The 19344-nt window shown below is 42.0% G+C and overlaps 1 protein-coding gene across 8 annotated transcripts in view; it reads left to right on the forward strand.

Annotated features, from left to right (window-relative positions):
* Nucleotides 1–19344, forward strand: part of LOC121591537 (Down syndrome cell adhesion molecule-like protein Dscam2) — a 101570-nt gene that overhangs the window by 73815 nt on the left and 8411 nt on the right. For 5 of the 8 annotated variants that reach the window (XM_041912163.1, XM_041912165.1, XM_041912164.1 and 2 more), the window contains exons 8-14: nucleotides 3005–3156; nucleotides 3235–3507; nucleotides 4389–4676; nucleotides 15844–15963; nucleotides 16364–16537; nucleotides 16714–19077; nucleotides 19154–19294. In XM_041912163.1, the coding sequence (XP_041768097.1) occupies nucleotides 3005–3156; nucleotides 3235–3507; nucleotides 4389–4676; nucleotides 15844–15963; nucleotides 16364–16537; nucleotides 16714–19077; nucleotides 19154–19294 (3512 nt within the window). Of the gene's footprint in view, nucleotides 1–3004; nucleotides 3157–3234; nucleotides 3508–3724; nucleotides 4013–4388; nucleotides 4677–15843; nucleotides 15964–16363; nucleotides 16538–16713; nucleotides 19078–19153; nucleotides 19295–19344 lie in introns of all 8 variants that reach the window. The other 3 variants (XM_041912162.1, XM_041912170.1, XM_041912169.1) reach the window with 1 other exon arrangement.

Consider the following 19344-nt stretch of genomic DNA (forward strand, 5'->3'; position numbering starts at 1 on the left):
TCCTCCAAATCCTTCAAGTTTGTCGTTGAAAGGCGTCACGAGAAGAGGAGCCATTTTCACATCGATCAGCCCGATACAGAGGCCTTTTTTTGAAACAGGCTGTACATGAAACTATTTTTTATATAGTCTTGCAAAAGCTGCAACTTTGCAACCATATCCATGCTATGTGACATTTCTCCACATGGAGACAGTGTTTCTCCCTTCAATAAACTTTTTATTTTAAACCGGTGCAAGCGAAAAGAATCGGCACACATGCCTTGGCCGAAGAGCGTGCCTGTTGTGAGCTTCCGTTTTCAAGCATACAACCCAGAACGAGCGCTCTGCATGAAGTGAGCTGATAAACGGTACACAAGCTTGTATCTACATAACTTGCCGTTATTTTCAGGAAGCTAACAGGAACGGAAGTGCAACGTGGATCGCTGCTTGTTAATATTCGACACATTTGGAAGGACGACACCCTAAGCGGTCATGTTTGGGGCCGGTCGATCTGACACAGAATGGTTGGTAATATGTGTAATAGTGCTTAATGCAAGGAGAGGGCTTGATACGTCATGCAACACAATGTTTTTAACTCGTACTGTTACAAACAGGCGCTTTAAAGATTCTGAAAAACTGAACAAAGTGAATTATTTATGCAGACTACTTATTGTTTTGACTTTCAGCTTACTTCAGTGGTTAGTTGAAACCTTATATGGACAATCACTAATGGATCGATGAACAATCAATTTTGTTACAGAAAAATTAACCCAACATAGCAATCAAAACTTTTTAGTCAGGTTGTTTCTAGCCGGAGTGCAAAGCATTACTGACTCAAATATAAATGCTACGACTTAATATTGCAATAGTAAATATTGTATAGTCTGAAAAATCGTTTGATTTCCTTTGACTATTGACTATCATAAGTGTTTAGATGATATTGAATCACTATTAATGCTTTGAATTTCTTGTACATCTTGTTCAATACCATGTAGATTTGAATTTAAATTTAACGTCACTTCTGTCTCTAATAATTTTATAATCGTTATCAACATCATTGATATCAAACCATCGCTCAACTTGTGTAAAACCGTTTAAACTTAAATTATGCTGCAATGCCATGTATATTTTGCCAAGGGTCGTAAAGCTCAACGATGCATCCGCCTGGAAGCGTGCCGTTGGAAATTTCAATCTAACAATGAGGCAATAGGGAATTCATGAGAAAAACTTAATCGAAGGCGCGCGTTCATCGTGCCATCACTGCACATCAGCTGAATATGGTACAGAATGGCGTGCAAATCGGTGCTCATGAGGCAATTCTTGAGAATTCTCGCCTGGTCAAAGAGCGATGCGGAATGCACGGATTTCTTGCACTTTACGCGCACTGCAACTTTTACGATCAACGCTGGGGTGGAAGACAATACAGCATTCGGAACCCATCTGCTCTACCGACCTGGACAACTAGATCTGTACGTTTGTTTTCACTTGTGCAGTTAGTTAGACAGTTAGATTTCTTGCAATTTCCAGTACGCAACACTGAACAGAAGGGAGGCGACGACTAACTTTTTGCGCTGGCATAGAAAAAGGCAATCTCCAACAATGAACCGCGGCTGACAAGGTTGGCCCATCGTTGTCATTTTTGCAAAGCATTCACAATGCACCCGTTAAAACCGTAAAGGATCCTCACCTCGGAGAAAGATTCTGCCCAAGGCAAGCGCCCACAATCCATGGGTGAGAAGTAGAAGAAAAACTAGCCAGCAAGGATGGCTATACCCGTCAGGTTCACTCCCGTCTTATCATTCAACCTCTTCAGAATCCTCGCCTGTAGGAGAAATAAAGACAAAGTCAAACATGAAATCGGTGGTGGCAAAACTTGCAAACTAATTTAAATTCTCCCGACAGTGCCAAAGTGTTGTCTGCGTGACGCCGATGGAAAACTTTCGTCAAACGCCGAACGGCCCCAACGTGGCAGACTATCTGTGCAGTCAAGAGAGGTTGACTTCAGCGCCTTTCAGCTAATAATGGACAGCAACATTTTCATCTACCTCCTGCCAAATCCTCTAGACTTTGGGCCCCTGTCGAGAGTTTACGAGACTCCCGCCGTAAGTTCCCTACTCTAAGATACAATAATTTTCAGCTTACTAGCTACAGGCCACAGCGAAACTTGGCCCGTCTAGCAACAGTAAATATCCTCTGGCGACAGCGACAACCGAAGATCCAATTATAATAGGATTCGGATTAAACTTAAATATTTCATCTTTGCACGACATCTTGGACCCACATTCAACAGTCAAAACGTTGGTGTCAGGTGATGGCGTTGGAATCACGTGCATCCCACACTAGACCCGCCCGACCACAGACACCCACGTATGGTGGTTCCTTCTTCATAACTTTCCATACCTTTCATTTTCTCTGGCTACGCTACTAAGTGGTAGTAGCATTCCGGGGATGGATTGTTTCATTTCCAGCAGCTAAATTACAGACTCACGTACCTTTTCCCGAAAATCTTCACACTAGCTTGAAAATCGGGTAGGACGAGCGACGGAACAGCGACGGAAAGTTTTGTGACTGGGTGTGAATATTTTGCGCTTTTGCGGTACCCAAAATACCCGAGACTTCAAATTAACTTCCACCAGACCCAAATCGGTTTGCGGTAGACCGTGTTGGGAATAGGGAGTCGTCGGTCGTTGTCTTCACGAGAGAGGGAAGAACGTTTGCTCACGCGGGTAGCACGGTGCAAAGTGTCTTCGTCTGTTCTATGCTTAATTAGTTACCGCATAAGTTAGCATTGGAGGAAATGCGTCTTTGCTTCCGCGTACATACATGAAGTGAATACTAGTCTGTTATTTTTCAAACTATTAACCGATTGAAAGCCAGTTCGACGACGTGCTGTGCGTCGTGTTAGTTGTCGATGCTCACACAAAGCATGTGACATATTAAGCAGCTTTAAAAGAGCTTAGCAGCAGTACTTCTCGATTTGTTCTTACCCTTCGTTTGTCTCGCACTTTCTCACGCCTTTCTTCGGCAGGTTTATGATTGGCCAGTATGTAACCGTACACGGGGACGTCATCAGTCACGTAAATATCAGCCACGTGATGGTGGAAGACGGCGGCGAATACTCGTGTGCCGCAGAAAACCGTGCCGGAAAGACATCTCATTCCGCAAGGCTCAACATTTACGGTAAGCGTCTACATTTCCGGCTGCAAAAAGAAAAATGGAAAAAACACCTGCTAAGCATGCTTCTTATATAATTGACAGGATTACCGTACATTCGCCTAATACCGAAAGTCACCGCCGTAGCCGGGCATACATTATACCTGAAGTGCCCGGTAGCGGGCTATCCGATCGAGGAAATTCACTGGGAGCGGGGCGGCCGCGAGCTGCCGGAGGATATGCGCCAGAAGGTGCAGTCAGACGGGACGCTCGAGATCAAGGAGGTGCAGAAATCGCTCGACTCCGGTGTCTACACGTGCTGGGCACGGAACAAACAGGGGCACAGTGCGCGACGAAGCGGCGAAGTGGCGGTCATAGGTTAGTATTGCCCTGGCGGCAGTCGTTTACTAATCGGCTCTAGTGTCTTTCCACCAGCGTACTAGGTATCTCCCGAGAAGCTGTTTCTGAGATGGATGAACCTCTTGGTAATCCACCTTCACGGAATCCGAGTAATTGCGTTCGGGATTGCAAGAACGTGTGTTCACACAATAGCAACACTTTTAGTAATCGCCTTTTCCTAACGCACCGTTTGCAGTGCCGCCTAAGTTGAACCCGTTCCACTCGTCCATCCTTTCGCTGAACGTTGGCGATCGGGCTTCGATCACCTGTTCCGTCATCAAGGGCGACATACCGCTCACCATCACCTGGCGCAAGGACGGTCGTCCGATCGATCCTACCCAGCGCATGTCCGTGACACAGGTCGACCAGTACAACTCCATCCTGCTGATCGAGAATCTGACCGCCGATCATACCGGCAACTATTCATGCGTTGTACGCAACACTGCCGCCGAAACCGAAGGCCATCAGTCGCTGCTGGTTAATGGTAACTGTATCGTACCTAATCCTGACTCACGATCTTCGTTCTTTTTTCTTGTTTCTTTTCCTTCCTTTCCGACACTCACATTGTCGCTCTTCGGTTGTCATGTTGCATTTTCGGTTGTGCCACACTACTACTGCTACTACTACTACTACTACTACTACTACTACTACTATTACTACTACCACAACAACTTCTTCTACTACAACTATCATCAACACCATCATCAATACTATTTATTCCACATACCACCGACCGTTGGAATCGGTGTCTGTGGAACACTAATCTCAAAACCGCGTGATCGAACATGTCCATGAACTTCATAATATCTGAAAACAAAACAAAATCAATCGACAATCGGTCCCTACCATGGCTCTACTAGTTCCTCCCAACATTGAGCCGTTCTCCTTCCAAGACGGCCTAGCTGAGGGCATGCGGACACGCACCGTGTGCGGCGTGTCCAAGGGTGATCCACCGTTAACGCTCAAGTGGCTAAAGGATGGCGATCCGCTGCTATCCACGCTGCTCGGCGCCAACGTTTCCACCCTTGACCAGTACTCGTCCCTCCTTAACATTCCCTCCCTCTCGGCGGCGCATTCCGGCGACTATACGTGCGTGGCCAGCAATCCGGCGGCCGAAGTGAAGTTCACGGCGTCGTTACAGGTAAAAGGTAAAGTAAAGTACTCGCCACTTCGTTTGCCTCACACACTTCACCAGCCTGATAAACAAATGCAATTTTTATCCCGTTTCACACCTTTTGCCAATTGTTGTTGCCTTTACTTGCACTGAATAAAACCAAGCCAATCAAGAACAGAAATTTATTTACTAGCGCAAAACGTTGTGTGTCATATAATCAGTACTGTATCTTCCGCTAATTGTACCGATCACTACTGCTGCTGTTTGTTGTTTTAGTTGCCCGCCGTTTGTTTTACCTGCGTTTGCCTCTTATTGTTTCCTACCGATATCGCAATACCGATGCATAATTGCAACAACTTCATCTGCAAACTGTTCGGTGGATGGAACACGCCATTCTCTGTAGGAGCAAGTAAAAATTCCCTGTCCGTGCTTTATGAAAAACGCGTTTGTTGTTACCTTACCCGAATGCGACAAGCACATGCGCGCAGTAGTTTGTGATCCGTGCAACGCCAATATGTACTGCTCCATATTTTTTTTATTTTGGTTTTATTTCCACACCTCCGTCCCACCAGTAAGCATTCAACCAGTTGATACATCAATATATTTAACATGTATGCAAACATATATTTTAAGCCTATATAATCACCACTTGTGTGTCCTATCCCAGTTGCTTTAGCACGCAGTGGGTTTGCGGCCGATCACCAGGTAATTGTGTTATGCACCAAACAAATACTTTTTACGCTTTAGTTGCTCGAGCAAGCAAGACGGCCACAGGCGTCATAGTTGGCTCTTTGTTTTAGTTTTGTTGTTAATCGCTTTAGAGGTATGAGCTTCCAATGTTTGTTTGTTTTTATTTTTCAGTGTTGATTTTTCAGTATTTGATCTTACAGCAAGTGTTCTGTACAAATATCATGTGTCTTAAATATGTTTAGGTTACACAATAATCAATCTTTTTTACAGTACTTGCAAATTAAAAGCATTTTTTGCTAACAAAAACAAAAACATATCAGTTTCCTTATATTTATAGAAACCATTATAATTTTTACCAATATTTTTTCTGCGAAGTGGTTAGTACTGATTACTTAAATTTATATGAAAAATGTTACGATAGAACGATGAAACACTTTACTCACAAGAGATTATGTGTCATGATATTCAAGAATGCAGTGACGAAGATTTTAAATATCTATAGCATCGATATTTTCTTGATTCGATCCATGTGACATGTGTTGTTATATCTTTACGCTTAAAAATATATCAAATTACAGACTTTTTTTAAAACGATGTTGAGGATGTTTTTTATCTAATTTAACGCACTGATTTGATTTTCGTACGCCTGTATTCAGTTACACAGATAATTCATTTCAATATCAAGAAAGCAATACATTTTTTCTAACAAGTTAGTTTAAATTCTCGGTACACACCAATGGACTCTTACACACTGTAATGCTGTGTTCTAACACACCAATAGACAATATTTACAAACGCCTTTTTGTAAAGCTCAATACAGCCTCGAAAAAATTGAATTTTGTTGGAATATTTGTTTGTCATAATTTAAAGAATTTAACGATTTTTATATTATAATTTTTTACTTTGCTGGTTTTAGTTACGTAAAATTAAATGCACCTATGCACATTTTTTCGATTATTATCGGTAATAAAAGCCATAATGCTTTTTTCTAGCGTTGATTTATATATTTGTTTTAGAATATGGAACAGAAGGCCTCCGCAAACCCAAACTCACAAGCGCTATCCTTTTTTGTAATAAATATTAGCATCCACCACACTGTATAGCCGTACTACCTAACCACCCGATATGCATTTGTTTAAAGCACTTCAACGCTGAATGTTTTTATCCACGCAATATCACGTCTGCTCCTTGAAATTTGTGTGTTATTGGCTTCACCATTCCAACAATTTCCAGGCACCTGGTGTTAGACCCTCTTCCATTGAGTAACTAATATTAAACACGCCTCATGCAACTTTGCACAATGCTATTATAACTACGCTTAACGTTTCATTTCAACTGATGTGTGCAGCTTTTCAATACAATATGCTCTGCCTTACTCCGCACCGTGTAAAAAAATAAACGTTATTCCTTATATTCCGAGATAAACATGTACTATTCAAAACGCTACAATTCGATGCATCCATCGCTAACTGGCTGGAAATGGTGCTTGGATGGAATTTGTATAGAAACAAAAATACTTTGATGGCGTAATTTTTGGATACGGCATTTCGTGACCGAAAACAGCTCTTCAGATGTTATAACAATAACAAACTCAATTAAACTATTACATAAACGTTCCAGATTCTATATTCATTTTTTTTCTTTAGTTGACAACCCTTTTTAATGTTTTATATTCTTTACGTTTATTATTTATTTACAGAAATTGATATAGGTGGCGAAAATTTTCACCATTTCTATAGCCACATTATACAGCCACTATATTCGTAGTATTAGAACACAGCCATTACAACCACACTGTCATCACGTCACCCTTAAATGTATCTACGTTTGATTATCTTTCCTTGTTTGTGCGTTCAAATATTGCTTAAAATAGGAGTCGTTGGAAGATAAATTAATTAAATGTTTTGTTAGTGCATAATATAACTAAACTGTCATGTTTTTTTTAAATTTAAAATATAAGCCTTGTTAGGTTTACTCAATATAACTATACTCAATATATATATTGATACTTATATTGCCAGTCCCTCACAAGCTAAGTCTTCCAGTTATATGGTACAATTATGCCTGGAAAGCCTTATAGGCCCCAATGTAGATTGTTACACAAAAAGAAGCAGAGTTAAAAAATTGAGAATTTTATTTTAAAAAATAATTTGGTTTAAATAAATATATAATCGTTGAATTATGATGCATGGCAACATGGCATTTACTTTAATTTCTAACCAAAATTGGTTTTTGAACATTTTTTGTCCTATTTTACTATTATTATTATTATTATTATTATTTATTTATTTAAATTTGTTGGCCTCTAGGGTTTTACAAATGTGTTCTTATAATCTAGGGAAACATGAGGGATGAGGATTCACGAAGACGGGAGCGGAATTGGGAAACTGGGACGTTGAAGTCGAATAGGAGATATGAATCGTTGAAGGCAGAAAGAGCGCGCAAGAAAGGGTCATTCTGGCCATGACGAGTTTATTTATATTTATTTTAGATAAAAAATGTGTTTTTATTTCGATGAATTATGATAAAATTATGGGTTGATATTAAACTATACTATTTTATCATGTGATTAAAATATATAAAAAAAATCGCATAACTTTGAAATATACCCTCGTTGAATACTTTTCGCACTAGTTCATGCGATCTGAGAAAAATAATTGAATACGATTTCTTGATAGTACGCATTTCATACACTTAGCTAGCTGTAACATATAAATACATTTTATTAGACCTTATTCAGTAACGTTGAACAAAATTTTAGAAAAAAAGCAGATTTTTATAGTTATATTAGGCACTGCATTGTTTTTTTAGCAATCTATAATTCCATTACTATTTCTCATACCATTTCGACAATCAGAGTAATAGCAATGTAAGTAAACAATAGGAAAACTTTTTTTTTCGGCATTAATGTTGTCTGCGTCGAAACTCTTGATGAAAAAGACTATTAATGCAATAAAGCTTTCGTTCAGTAATCTGCTCCACGCTAGTCCAAATGAAAAGAATGTTGTTTCACATTTCGAACAAACTTTGCAATGCCACATTTTGCAAAAACCGCGATGCGACAACTGCTTTACGATTGTTTTTTGTTTGTTTCATTCGGTTTTTGGTGTTACATTTTTCTGCATTGTCCAGCGAAAAAAAAAACCCATGACGATTTGCAAATACACATGGCACAAAAAATACAACCGAAGATGGTTGAATTATAAATAACAATAACAACTCGCTTGAGGAAGAACGTGCTACAAAACAGCAATTCCCTTTTGTCGTTTTTTTATTAGCAAATTTAACAACACTACCCGCCACAAGGCCACTTTCTTTTTGAAGTGTTCGTATAAATGGGCACATGTGTGTGAGTTTGTGTGCCTCTTTTTATGTTGCCAATTCTTTTCAACTTCTAGTTTTTTTTACTCTTTATTTTTCCTTCTTGCATAAGGGGCTGTTTTCGCAAATCGACGCCACAAAAAAACGCATCCAACACACAAGCCATTTACAAGCGCATTGTATTCTCTGTGTTTGTGCCTGTGTGTGTTTATGTGATTTATTTTTTCACACTCTTTGTCCTGTGAACCGCGAATATGCTCAGCAATATCAGCAAATACGAATTCCAACCAAATTCAGGTTCGGTATCCGTTCCAGCCACCGCACGCCTCCTCGCACTCCTCCCACATGCTTTCCCACCTTACGCCTCAGTGTGTTGACGCACCCTCGCCCACGTAGTTGTCAAGAAGGAGTCACGGCAGCCGCAAAAGTATAGTCTTAAAAAAATACATATCACCCACAACGCAACTCCAAGCATCCGCTGTATATCCTCGGAGAGCAACACTCCCAGGGGACCGTCGTAGCACAAACCCTACCAGTTCTTTCAATTGCACCGCGTGCCGCTTACATTAACTTACACCGCTTTGATTCGGTTACGGTTGCATCGGTATTAGAGTGAATAGTCGTCGGCCCGCCGTGGTAATATGTGACGATGTGTGCAAAGCCATCATCAAGGAACGATGTAAAAGTTATTTCTTACACACCGCCACTGGATTTAATCCCTTAAAAAGATACGTTATGCCGCATCGGTCACCGACCCGCACCATTTCTACCTGACTGATTGTGGTGATTAAGGAGCAGAAGGGGAAAGAGAAAAAAGGTTACTCCATTATTTCCGTCGCCGCAAGCAAAGCTGGCGATGTCATTATAATGACACAACCTCTAATGAATCCATCCGGCGTACCGGCATCCGCAAATCACCGGGGGTTTCCCCGTCCACGACACAGGATGACGTGGTGCATAAATTTAAAAACTGCATGCCATAGCGCAAATGAACGTAAGGGAAAGATGATCCTGATCCTCCTCGCTGGTGGTGTCGCACGGCGGCATCAGTAAAAGCACAGGCGCACTGCCAGCACAGCAAATAGGCGGCTTTTAATCATCCACGTAGCAACCGCTAAATTGGAGACCACATTCGCTCGCCGGGGGAAATGCCTAAGAGAAGGAAGCCGCAACATCGGAAAATGTGCGAGAAATATCATTCTATTTTTTTCCTCCACTCAGCAATTGGTCGAAATTTTCGCTCGTCGTTTTTAGCAGCGGGATTTATTTTACAGTACTCGTATTCGCTCTGACTGACGATGAGCTTTCGCAGAGGTATTCGCTTTTTTCGGTTGCAATCGTTTCCTGAAATTAATAGCGAAATAAAAATTGCAAAACCAAAGCGGGTGACATAAATCTCGTCGACCCATCTTTGCAGACCGATGAGCTTTGAGGGGCAAAAACGACCAAAAAATAGGGTAGAAAGTAAGGACAACAACAAAAATCGTAAACCACTCTACATCCGGAGCGCCTGTTTATTCGCTTTAACCGATGCAACCGCCGCTGATCAGAACCGTGCATATATAGAACCGCAAAAAAACACACTACCGTGTCACATTATTTCTATTCATTCCTTAATACTCTCTGTTCACCGATGTCCCTCTCTTACACACACACAAACACAGACATACTCTCACAACAATTCTGTCTCTTTCTCTGTTACACTCTTTCTATCTGTTCCTATTTTCACAGCCTTTGTATGTACTTGATCTATCCCAATCTTTCCACCTTTCTTACATTTATGCACATTTTTTCACTACATATATATTCTACTGTTTGTCATGTAAATGCACCCCTGGCCTGATTTCCGGCAAAAGTATAGTATTCTGATGAAAATGTCAATGAGAAACATAAATACCCTCTGATAAATAGGTTCACAATTTTACTCAAGATATAATAACATAAAGTATCATATGTTGTATCTAATTTGTAGGTCATGTAACACAAGTTCAATGAAAATTGTTACAATTAATTTGCACCTTTCTTTAATGTACACTTGATATATGAACACTATACTTTCGTCGTAGAAATTAAAAGGAAAAATGTCCATCCATTTATTGTAGAGCACAGTGTCCTCTGTTTCACCCAATTTCACCCATGCACCTAGTATCGAATTACTACAACAACAATCAATCCCAGGCTTTTGCTATTCACTCTTTCTCGTTTCCCTAATGAGAATAATTCCCGGCACTTAGTTTATGTATTTACGTTATTTTCACTTATGTTTAAAGTTTTTGCAGCTCGCTCGGTCGTTCGCAAATATAACTTTTTTTCACCACCATTGCATAAAATAAAACCATTGCCGTGGGTTAATTTATTTTCCATATCATTTTTTGTCATTCCTAATAGTTTTCCAAAACGTCATAAAAATATCACCCAGAATTTTCCTACAATCTCAGCTACCCATTCTTGCCATTTGGCTTTGCAATGCGACTTTTGAAAATTTTAATTAAACCCTGTAGAAAGGAAGAATTGTGTATGCACACGGTGCTGCAGTAAATGGTGTTCCAAATGATGTATGGAGTAATAATTCATCACGTGTTTCGACTACTTTTGATGCATATTTAATCTCGCGAAAGAGCAAACATATCGAGGATTTGATTTTTTAAATCTTTTCTTCATTCTTTCATTTATCCCTCAAACGTTTGATCGGAATTGAGCTTTTGTTTTTGCTCTTGAAACACATCGCGCAGCTTGGTTAATGAGCATTTATTTATTTTGAAATTCAATCAGGCAAGTATTAATTATCGGCTAACAGAACAAAAAGTCACACCACACGCAATGCTAGGAGTAGAAAGCAAAATGAAATCGATTATTTATTCCCTGAACTTGGTTCGGGTGCGTCCACATTCGCTCGAAACCCCGATAGCTCTTTATTAATGGCGATTCATTAGCATCCCCATAGCTGGACTTTCGTCATTCGCCGTTCGGATGGCATATTGAATTCATTTAGCACATTGGTTAACGCCTACTAAACTGTAGTATAATTATTATATTATACATAAAAAAGAATGCTCCAAGCATTATGGTTTTGCGCGTGTATGCTTTGCAGCGTTAGCAAAATAGTACCAACATATTTCGGGATAAATTTCATTTCACATGCACGATTTGTACATGCATCAAAACCACAAACGCATCGCTTTGCAAGCTTATACGACCCGAGTTGACCCACTGACGGAACACATAACGGTACGAAAAAAGTATCGATAACAATCAATAATCTCAGCTATTATTCCCATTATTAGCCAGAAATTAATAAAACAAATCCCATACCTCCGGCTAAGGGCTGGCTCCATGTGGCCTGGCATTGGCCGTTCATAAAACGCGCACCGGTGTGAGCGTATGTTTGCTTTCGCTAGTATTACCGCCCAATCTATACCCCTTTCCATTCGATTTCGATGGTTGTTCTGCCGGGCGTTTGAGTATCTGCATATTTTTTTCTTCAACATTTGCGCTACCTAATGGATCGAAAATTCACGCACGCAGGCACGCACAAAGTGCACTATCACCGTCCAATGGTTTGCAGCACCATGGGGCTTTGCTCGCCTCCCATCCAGCACTTATGAAGCCATGAATTTGCTGTTTGATTTTTTATCTGCTCGGGCAGTCTTTCGGCCCAACTGCACTTGAATTGTGCCACCGAGCAACGTCATCATGAAAAGTTATCGATCGTACCGGTCCAGATGAAAGCATGCATTGCATGCAGAGAAGCGGTTTTTTTTTCGATGTTGTTGTTTTCTTACCCGATTCTGCATACCATTACCGGCATCCAATTTCTCCGTTCAAATGCATTGAAGCGTTCCGGTGTATCATTTGCCGGTTTTGTTTGGCTTTCTTTCATGAATTTCACGCTTTGTTTGCCTGTACGTGATGAGCGAAACGGGATCATTCCAAAGCACGTAAACGGAAGCTTTCAGCAAAACCACAATATATGAAGGGTAAATTTGCTGCTGTCTGTAGTTAGTGGTTAGTCAACGTTCATTTGTGAGATATTTATTTTTCAAACTGCATACATATTGATATACATCAATACATCGTGCACCGTACATGAGCAGATATGATTGCAAAAAACTGGCAACTCAATTAATTTTTATCTTGTTAACTTTACTACCTTAACACTTTAAGCGCCGTGTCATATAAATTCGCATGACGGTTTTGCTCACCGTTCTGCTTTGCATCTGACGCTCAGTGATACTCTTGATAACGAATAAGGTAGAAAAGAGAGAACGAGAACGACATGTGCTACACCGCTTATCGCAATGAAACAAAAGAGTGATAGCAATGGCACGAGAAACTGTCGCTCTCATCGCTCTCTTGCCATGCGCTACGTGCTCTCTCAAAAACTGTGACGTCAGGCCGGCGGTCAATGTGTTAAGCAATACGGCCTTTTTGGACCGTTCCTTCTGAATAAAAAAAAACTTTACTACCAAATTATTTTTTTTTTCATATCAATCGATACGAACTGTTAATTTCCCTTTGCTAATTGCATGCTGCCTAAACAAAAATTAACAACACATCCATTAGTGTATTGATAGTTGCTATTAATATTGATTATTGATATTTATAATAAGTTATTATAAAAACTAAAATTAAATATTTAATCATAACTTATGAGTTACTATAGGAAAAAAAACAACCATGTTTTGAATTCATATTTTCGTTATGAAGTGTCTTTGTATGTTTAACACTCTGGGTGCTGGCATTTTGCATGCGCTTTCTGCGGAGAGCATAGTACAAGATAAGAGAGCGATGAGAGCGTTTTATTGGCTTACGATCGTTCACTCTCTTTCCGATCCTCGCATACGATGCCGCTTCGGCAATATGCACTCTCTCTTTCTTCCTGCTGCAATACGCTCTGTTGAGAGTTGCTGAGAGACCAATCACAGAGAAGGAGAGTGAACAAAGCTGTGATTCCAAAACGAGCCACACAGCGCCCAGAGTGTTAAAATACTGCTATTTTGTGTTACAAAGCGGAAAACACCCTACATAAAAAAACCTATGCATTTGTGCTTGTTAATGGAGCCGCCTGGTGGTTCATGCTCATTGAACAAGGTTGACTTTTTCTATAAAACAAACAAATTGAAAATGTTGTAACCATCCATCGAAACTAAGAATTTATTTCATTCATTACTTATGTATTTCAAAATAAACATATGCTTTAATCATTTTGGTTACGAGTTTACCATAATTTAACTATTCATTACTTAAAGCGCTGGTACTGAACCGAACAGATATTTTGTCGAATAACACCAAAGCATAAGTGCATTGGTTCTTCTTCTTATTTGGCACAACAACCGTTGCTAGTAAAGGTCTGCCTAGTGGGTTTGGCTTTCACTGACTTATTGATTATCCATAGTAGGACGAGGCATGGTCCATTTCGGGCCTGAATCCATGACGGGCATTTTGTTAAGCCGTACGAGTTGACGACTTTACTATGAGACCGATCCGATTGCATTGGTTGTTACATCAACAATACATTAAACATATAAGCTTTTCAAATTAAATTTAATAAAGACCTTTTTGTACAGTGTACAACTTTTTTAAATAGTAATAGAATGGCAATAAAAATAAATATATCTTTGTAGCTAAGGTAACAAATTGATAGCTTGAACTACAAAATAATGAATTATGGTCGCATTGTTAGAACTACTCATAACAAACTTTATTTTCCTTTTTTTACCAGTTCAATCATGGGTGTGTACCTTTATTCTAAAGATATTATATTAATATGTTTGACTTCACAAATTATGTTTCATGTATACCATAACAATGTCCGATAATATCCATTTACCAAAAAAGAGCATTCTGAGGACATGCTTACTTATTTCACGCAAATATACAATATGTCTGCAATAGTCAATTACCGTAACTGTATATCGTAAAGCACTAAATCAAGTGGCTTTAAGGTACAGAACCGTACAAAAGAAGGAATCTTGATGGCTAACCGAAGGCTTCATGTTTTATTCCAAACATGTGTATGAATTTATTTGTGCGTCTCTTTTTATTGACATTTTCTGGTAAATATTATGATAAAAATAGGAATGTGAAATATGTTAACACATCTTATACAATTTAAAATCTTACTAATAAAATAAATGTTATTTTCTACGATTCGTCATTTTCTAACAAATTTTATCTTCAGAAAAATGGGGTTTCAAATTACCTGTCCCTAGATCCATTACAGTATAGAAGTCTATACAATAGCAATGGATAAAATTCTACCCTATCACTATTATGGTATCCCCATGCAGTGATAATACCGTAAAGAATAACTTTCTGCCCCCTGTGCGGCCCGAAAACTTTCACCGGGGCTTTTATGGCTAGACGGTTGAACAAAAAAAAATAAACAGATGTCAAACCGATCAAGAGGAAACAAACGACTACACTTGTAGCTTTGCTTCGAATATGTCATAATACTTGAGCAAGGAAAGTTTGGATTGGTTTATTTCTGTTTTGCTTATCCGGACCCATCTTCAGAAACTTGTTGTGTGTTTATGAGTTCCTTTTTTGCTTCGATATGCCACACACTCGCTAGAACCAGACAAACATAGGAGAACGCCATTTATTGCACCCACACCGCACCTGCACAAATCTTCACCCAAAAATATAGTTGCTATGTTTCTGTACGAAAATTAAACAAAATATATCACTACCATTTCGCAACGCAAAAGCCAAAGCAAACCATTCCTTAAACCCTTTTACCATCTCCCAGATTGCTACTGTTCCTGCCTGCCTGCCTGTCTTCTTGCCTGTAACCACCTTACTATCCCGTGTCAGCCTCCCACCACTGCACCATTTGACCAAGCAAAACATGATAGAAAATCCACGAAAAACTTTTGCTTCGGCAAAAACTTTTGTCTTGTTCGCCCTCGACTAACGATAAACTTTTCTTTCCGCCACTTGCCGGCATCACCTCACTGGTATCGGCTGTGTTTCTCTTCTTCCCTTTTTTTCTCTCGTTCCAATCGGGGATTGTTCGCTTGTGTTATTTTTTACCCCGGACGTTTACCTTGAAACTCGGACGGCGAAACTGGGTTTGAATCACGTTTCAATTGTGTCGGCTCCTTCGTCGGCCATACACCCCGAACTCAACCCGAACTCAATGGAACGGATAAAATCACTCCGCATTCTCCGACGTTCCTACCGCACAGTTCCACCCCGTTGGGTAGTCGAGCCGACGGACGTGAGTGTCGAACGGAACCGTCACATTATGCTTCACTGCCAGGCTCAGGGAGTACCGGTACCGACGATTCTTTGGAAGAAAGCAACAGGTGAGTGATTTGGGACGATCGAGTGGATTTTTTCTTCCCTTCCCAGTACCAGTGCCTGCAGTGGAAAGGGCACCTCCTCTACGGTTTCATTTTTCTTTCACCTTTTACCCAAATGCCTTGTTAACACAGCCGAAAAGGTCCCCACTCTTTCTTTCCTGCTCGTAAATCACTTCCATCAACATCACTTTTCCCGTTTCCCAAGAAAAGAACTACCCAAGGCGAGAACATTTCGGCTACACTGGGGCAGCTTAGTACTGAAAAGGAAGGGGCAAAATACACCGGGAACTCATTATAACTCAATTTCACTCTTCCGTCCACCCGTAATCTGTGTTTATTTTGCACACACCCTCCGTCCCTTGTGCTTTGTACACCCGCGTGACTTATTTTCCAACGCCTGAAGGAAGTAAATCCGGTGACTACGAAGAGGTGCGGGAGCGACCGTATACGAAGCTACTGGTGAACGGGTCGCTATTGCTGCAGCACGTCAAGGAAGACAGAGAAGGATTTTACCTTTGCCAGGCAAACAACGGCATTGGTACCGGAATCGGGAAAGTTATACAGCTTAAAGTGAACTGTGAGTATTGACCATAAACGTTTGTAAGTATAGATACGCTTTAGTTTCACACGCGATAAACGATGCTATTTATATATGATAGTAGACCACAAATCTCGCGTCACATAATCAATTAGATAATAAAGAAACACTTCCATCGCACGTAAATGCATTCTGCCACTTTCACCATTTCACAGCCTCTCCCTACTTTGCTGGACAATCCAAGATGGTCACGGTGAAGAAGGGCGACACAGCCATCATGCAGTGTGAGGTGAAGGGTGACAAACCGATAAATGTTGTTTGGCTGCGCAATGGAAAACACGAGCTCAACCCATCCACGAATTATCGCGTCTCGATTAAGCAAGACGCTACGCCGGAGGGCATCTCGGCCGAGGTGCAAATATCGAACGTAGATAGCAGCGACAGTGGAGCATACTTCTGCCAGGCCAGCAATCTGTACGGGCGAGATCAGCAGCTGGTTCAGCTACAGGTACAGGAGCCACCCCAACCACCGTCCTCGCTTGAGGCCGCAACGGTTTCGAGCAGAGTGGTGAACCTAAAGTGGCAGCCGCGCGGTGGTGACGCGGCAGAAGTTTCCAAGTACATCGTTGAGTATCGCGAGATTGACCGACAGTGGCAGTACATCGAGATATCTGATCCGCCCGCCTATTCAACTATCATCGAGAACCTTAAACCAGCGACCAACTATGTGTTCAGAATAATTGCCGAGGGTCCAGCTGGTCGAAGCTCGCCGAGTCAGGAATTGTTCATTAAAACCGATCCGCAACGACCGGCCGGACCACCGCTCAATCTCGGCGCTCGACCAATTTCCTCCACCGAGATACTGATCACCTGGATGCCACCGTCGTACGAGTTGCGGCACGGTGAAATACAGGGCTACAACATCGGTTACCGTTCGATGCATGCCACGACAAACAGTTACAACTTCACCTCTATCTCGGGCGATGGGGAGGATGGCACCGGAGAGTTACTGCTGGGTAATTTGGCCAAGTACACGCGGTACACGATCGTTGCGCAAGCGTTCAATCAAGTCGGGCCGGGACCTCTGTCCGAACCGGTCACCGCACAAACGATGGAAGACGTTCCAAGCAAACCGCCGGAAGACATTCGCTGTATGGCGCAGAGCTCCACCTCGATCCAGGTGTCTTGGCAGCCACCGCAAGCGCACCACACGAACGGGCTTCTGCAGGGGTACAAGGTGTTCTACGAGTGTGCTACCGAAGATGCGATCAGCAGTGGCGAGATGGAGACGCGCAAGACCACCTCCTTAACGATACACCTGTCCAATCTGCGCAAGTTTTCCAACTACAGCATTCAAGTGTTGGCGTACACGCGCATGGGTGACGGTGTGATCTCTCCACCCTCCTTCTGTCACACCGACGAAGATGCGCCCGAGGCACCGGCCGATATCAAAATTGCCATCAGCTCACCATCGTCGCTGTACGTGTCGTGGCTTCCACCGCGAGACCCAAATGGCATCATAACCAAGTACAACCTCTACATGCGGGCTGTTAACGGAAGGGAGGAGCTGAACAACGACAAGCGAAACCTTCAAGCGCACCAGCACCACTTCGAAGCGAAGCAGCTGCAAAGCCACACCGAGTACCAGTTCTGGGTGTCCGCTTCCACCCGGGTCGGTGAGGGTAAAAGCTCACGCGTCGTTTCACAGCTCACGTCGAACCGCGTACCGGCAAAGATCGTCTCATTCGGTGGGCTCACCATTCGACCGTGGAAATCGTCCGCCTCCCTAAACTGCATGGCAGTGGGACAACCGAGGCGCGAATGGTTCAAGGGTGACACATTGCTACGTCCCGGTACGCAACATAACATTCAGCTGCTCGATTCAGGCGAGATTATCGTGACAATGTTGCAAACAAGTGACACCGGTAATTACACCTGCCAGGTTGACAATGGTATCGGTACGGATCGGCTTACGCACAATCTGCTAGTACAAGTTCCTCCCGGGCCGCCGGTACTGTACGTCACCAGTGCGACTTCCAGCAGCATTCTACTGCACTGGAAGATCGGATCGACGGGCAACGCACCGATCACGGCGTTCTCGCTCCATTATCGGCGAGTGCACGGAAATCTCGAGGAGATGCAACTGTCGCGCCATGCATCCAGCCACGATCTGAAGGGCCTGTTCTGTGGCAGTACCTATCAGGTATACCTGGTGGCCCACAACAAGATCGGATCGTCCTCCGCCAGCACCACACTAAACGTCAAAACTCAAGGGCAACCTCCGGGCATACCACCCGACTCCGTACTGATAGCGCCAAATTCAACGTCCGTGGTGCTGCGACTGAATGGGTGGCCGGACAACGGTTGTCCCATTATGTACTTCGTGCTGCAGTACCGATCCGTATCGACAGGGCTGGATGACGAGTGGCATCTGGTGTCGAATGCGCTCAAGCCGCAGCGACGCTTCACCCTTTCCGGGCTGTTGCCATCCACGATGTACCGGCTCAAGATGGAGGCGCACAATGTAGCCGGTTCGACCAATGCCGAGTATACGTTCTGGACGCTCACAAAAGACGGAGGTATTGCTAACGGACGTAAAGGAGCGTAAAACTCAGATGCAAACTACTAAACTATCGCGTCATCTATTCATTCCAGACCCACCACCACCAGAACTAGTACAAAGAGGACATCGTTCTCAAATTTTTTATAACAATATTCAACTTCTGATACCGATCATCATCACCATCACCGCCACAATCATTTGCATTGCTTTCACAGTGGTTTGTTACAAATACCGTAAGTTTCGCATTATTCAAAACAATGTTCCATCTGATGAACCTTTTCAA

Source organism: Anopheles merus, chromosome 2L (assembly GCF_017562075.2).
Source record: "Anopheles merus strain MAF chromosome 2L, AmerM5.1, whole genome shotgun sequence".
NCBI classification, from domain to species: domain Eukaryota; kingdom Metazoa; phylum Arthropoda; class Insecta; order Diptera; family Culicidae; genus Anopheles; species Anopheles merus.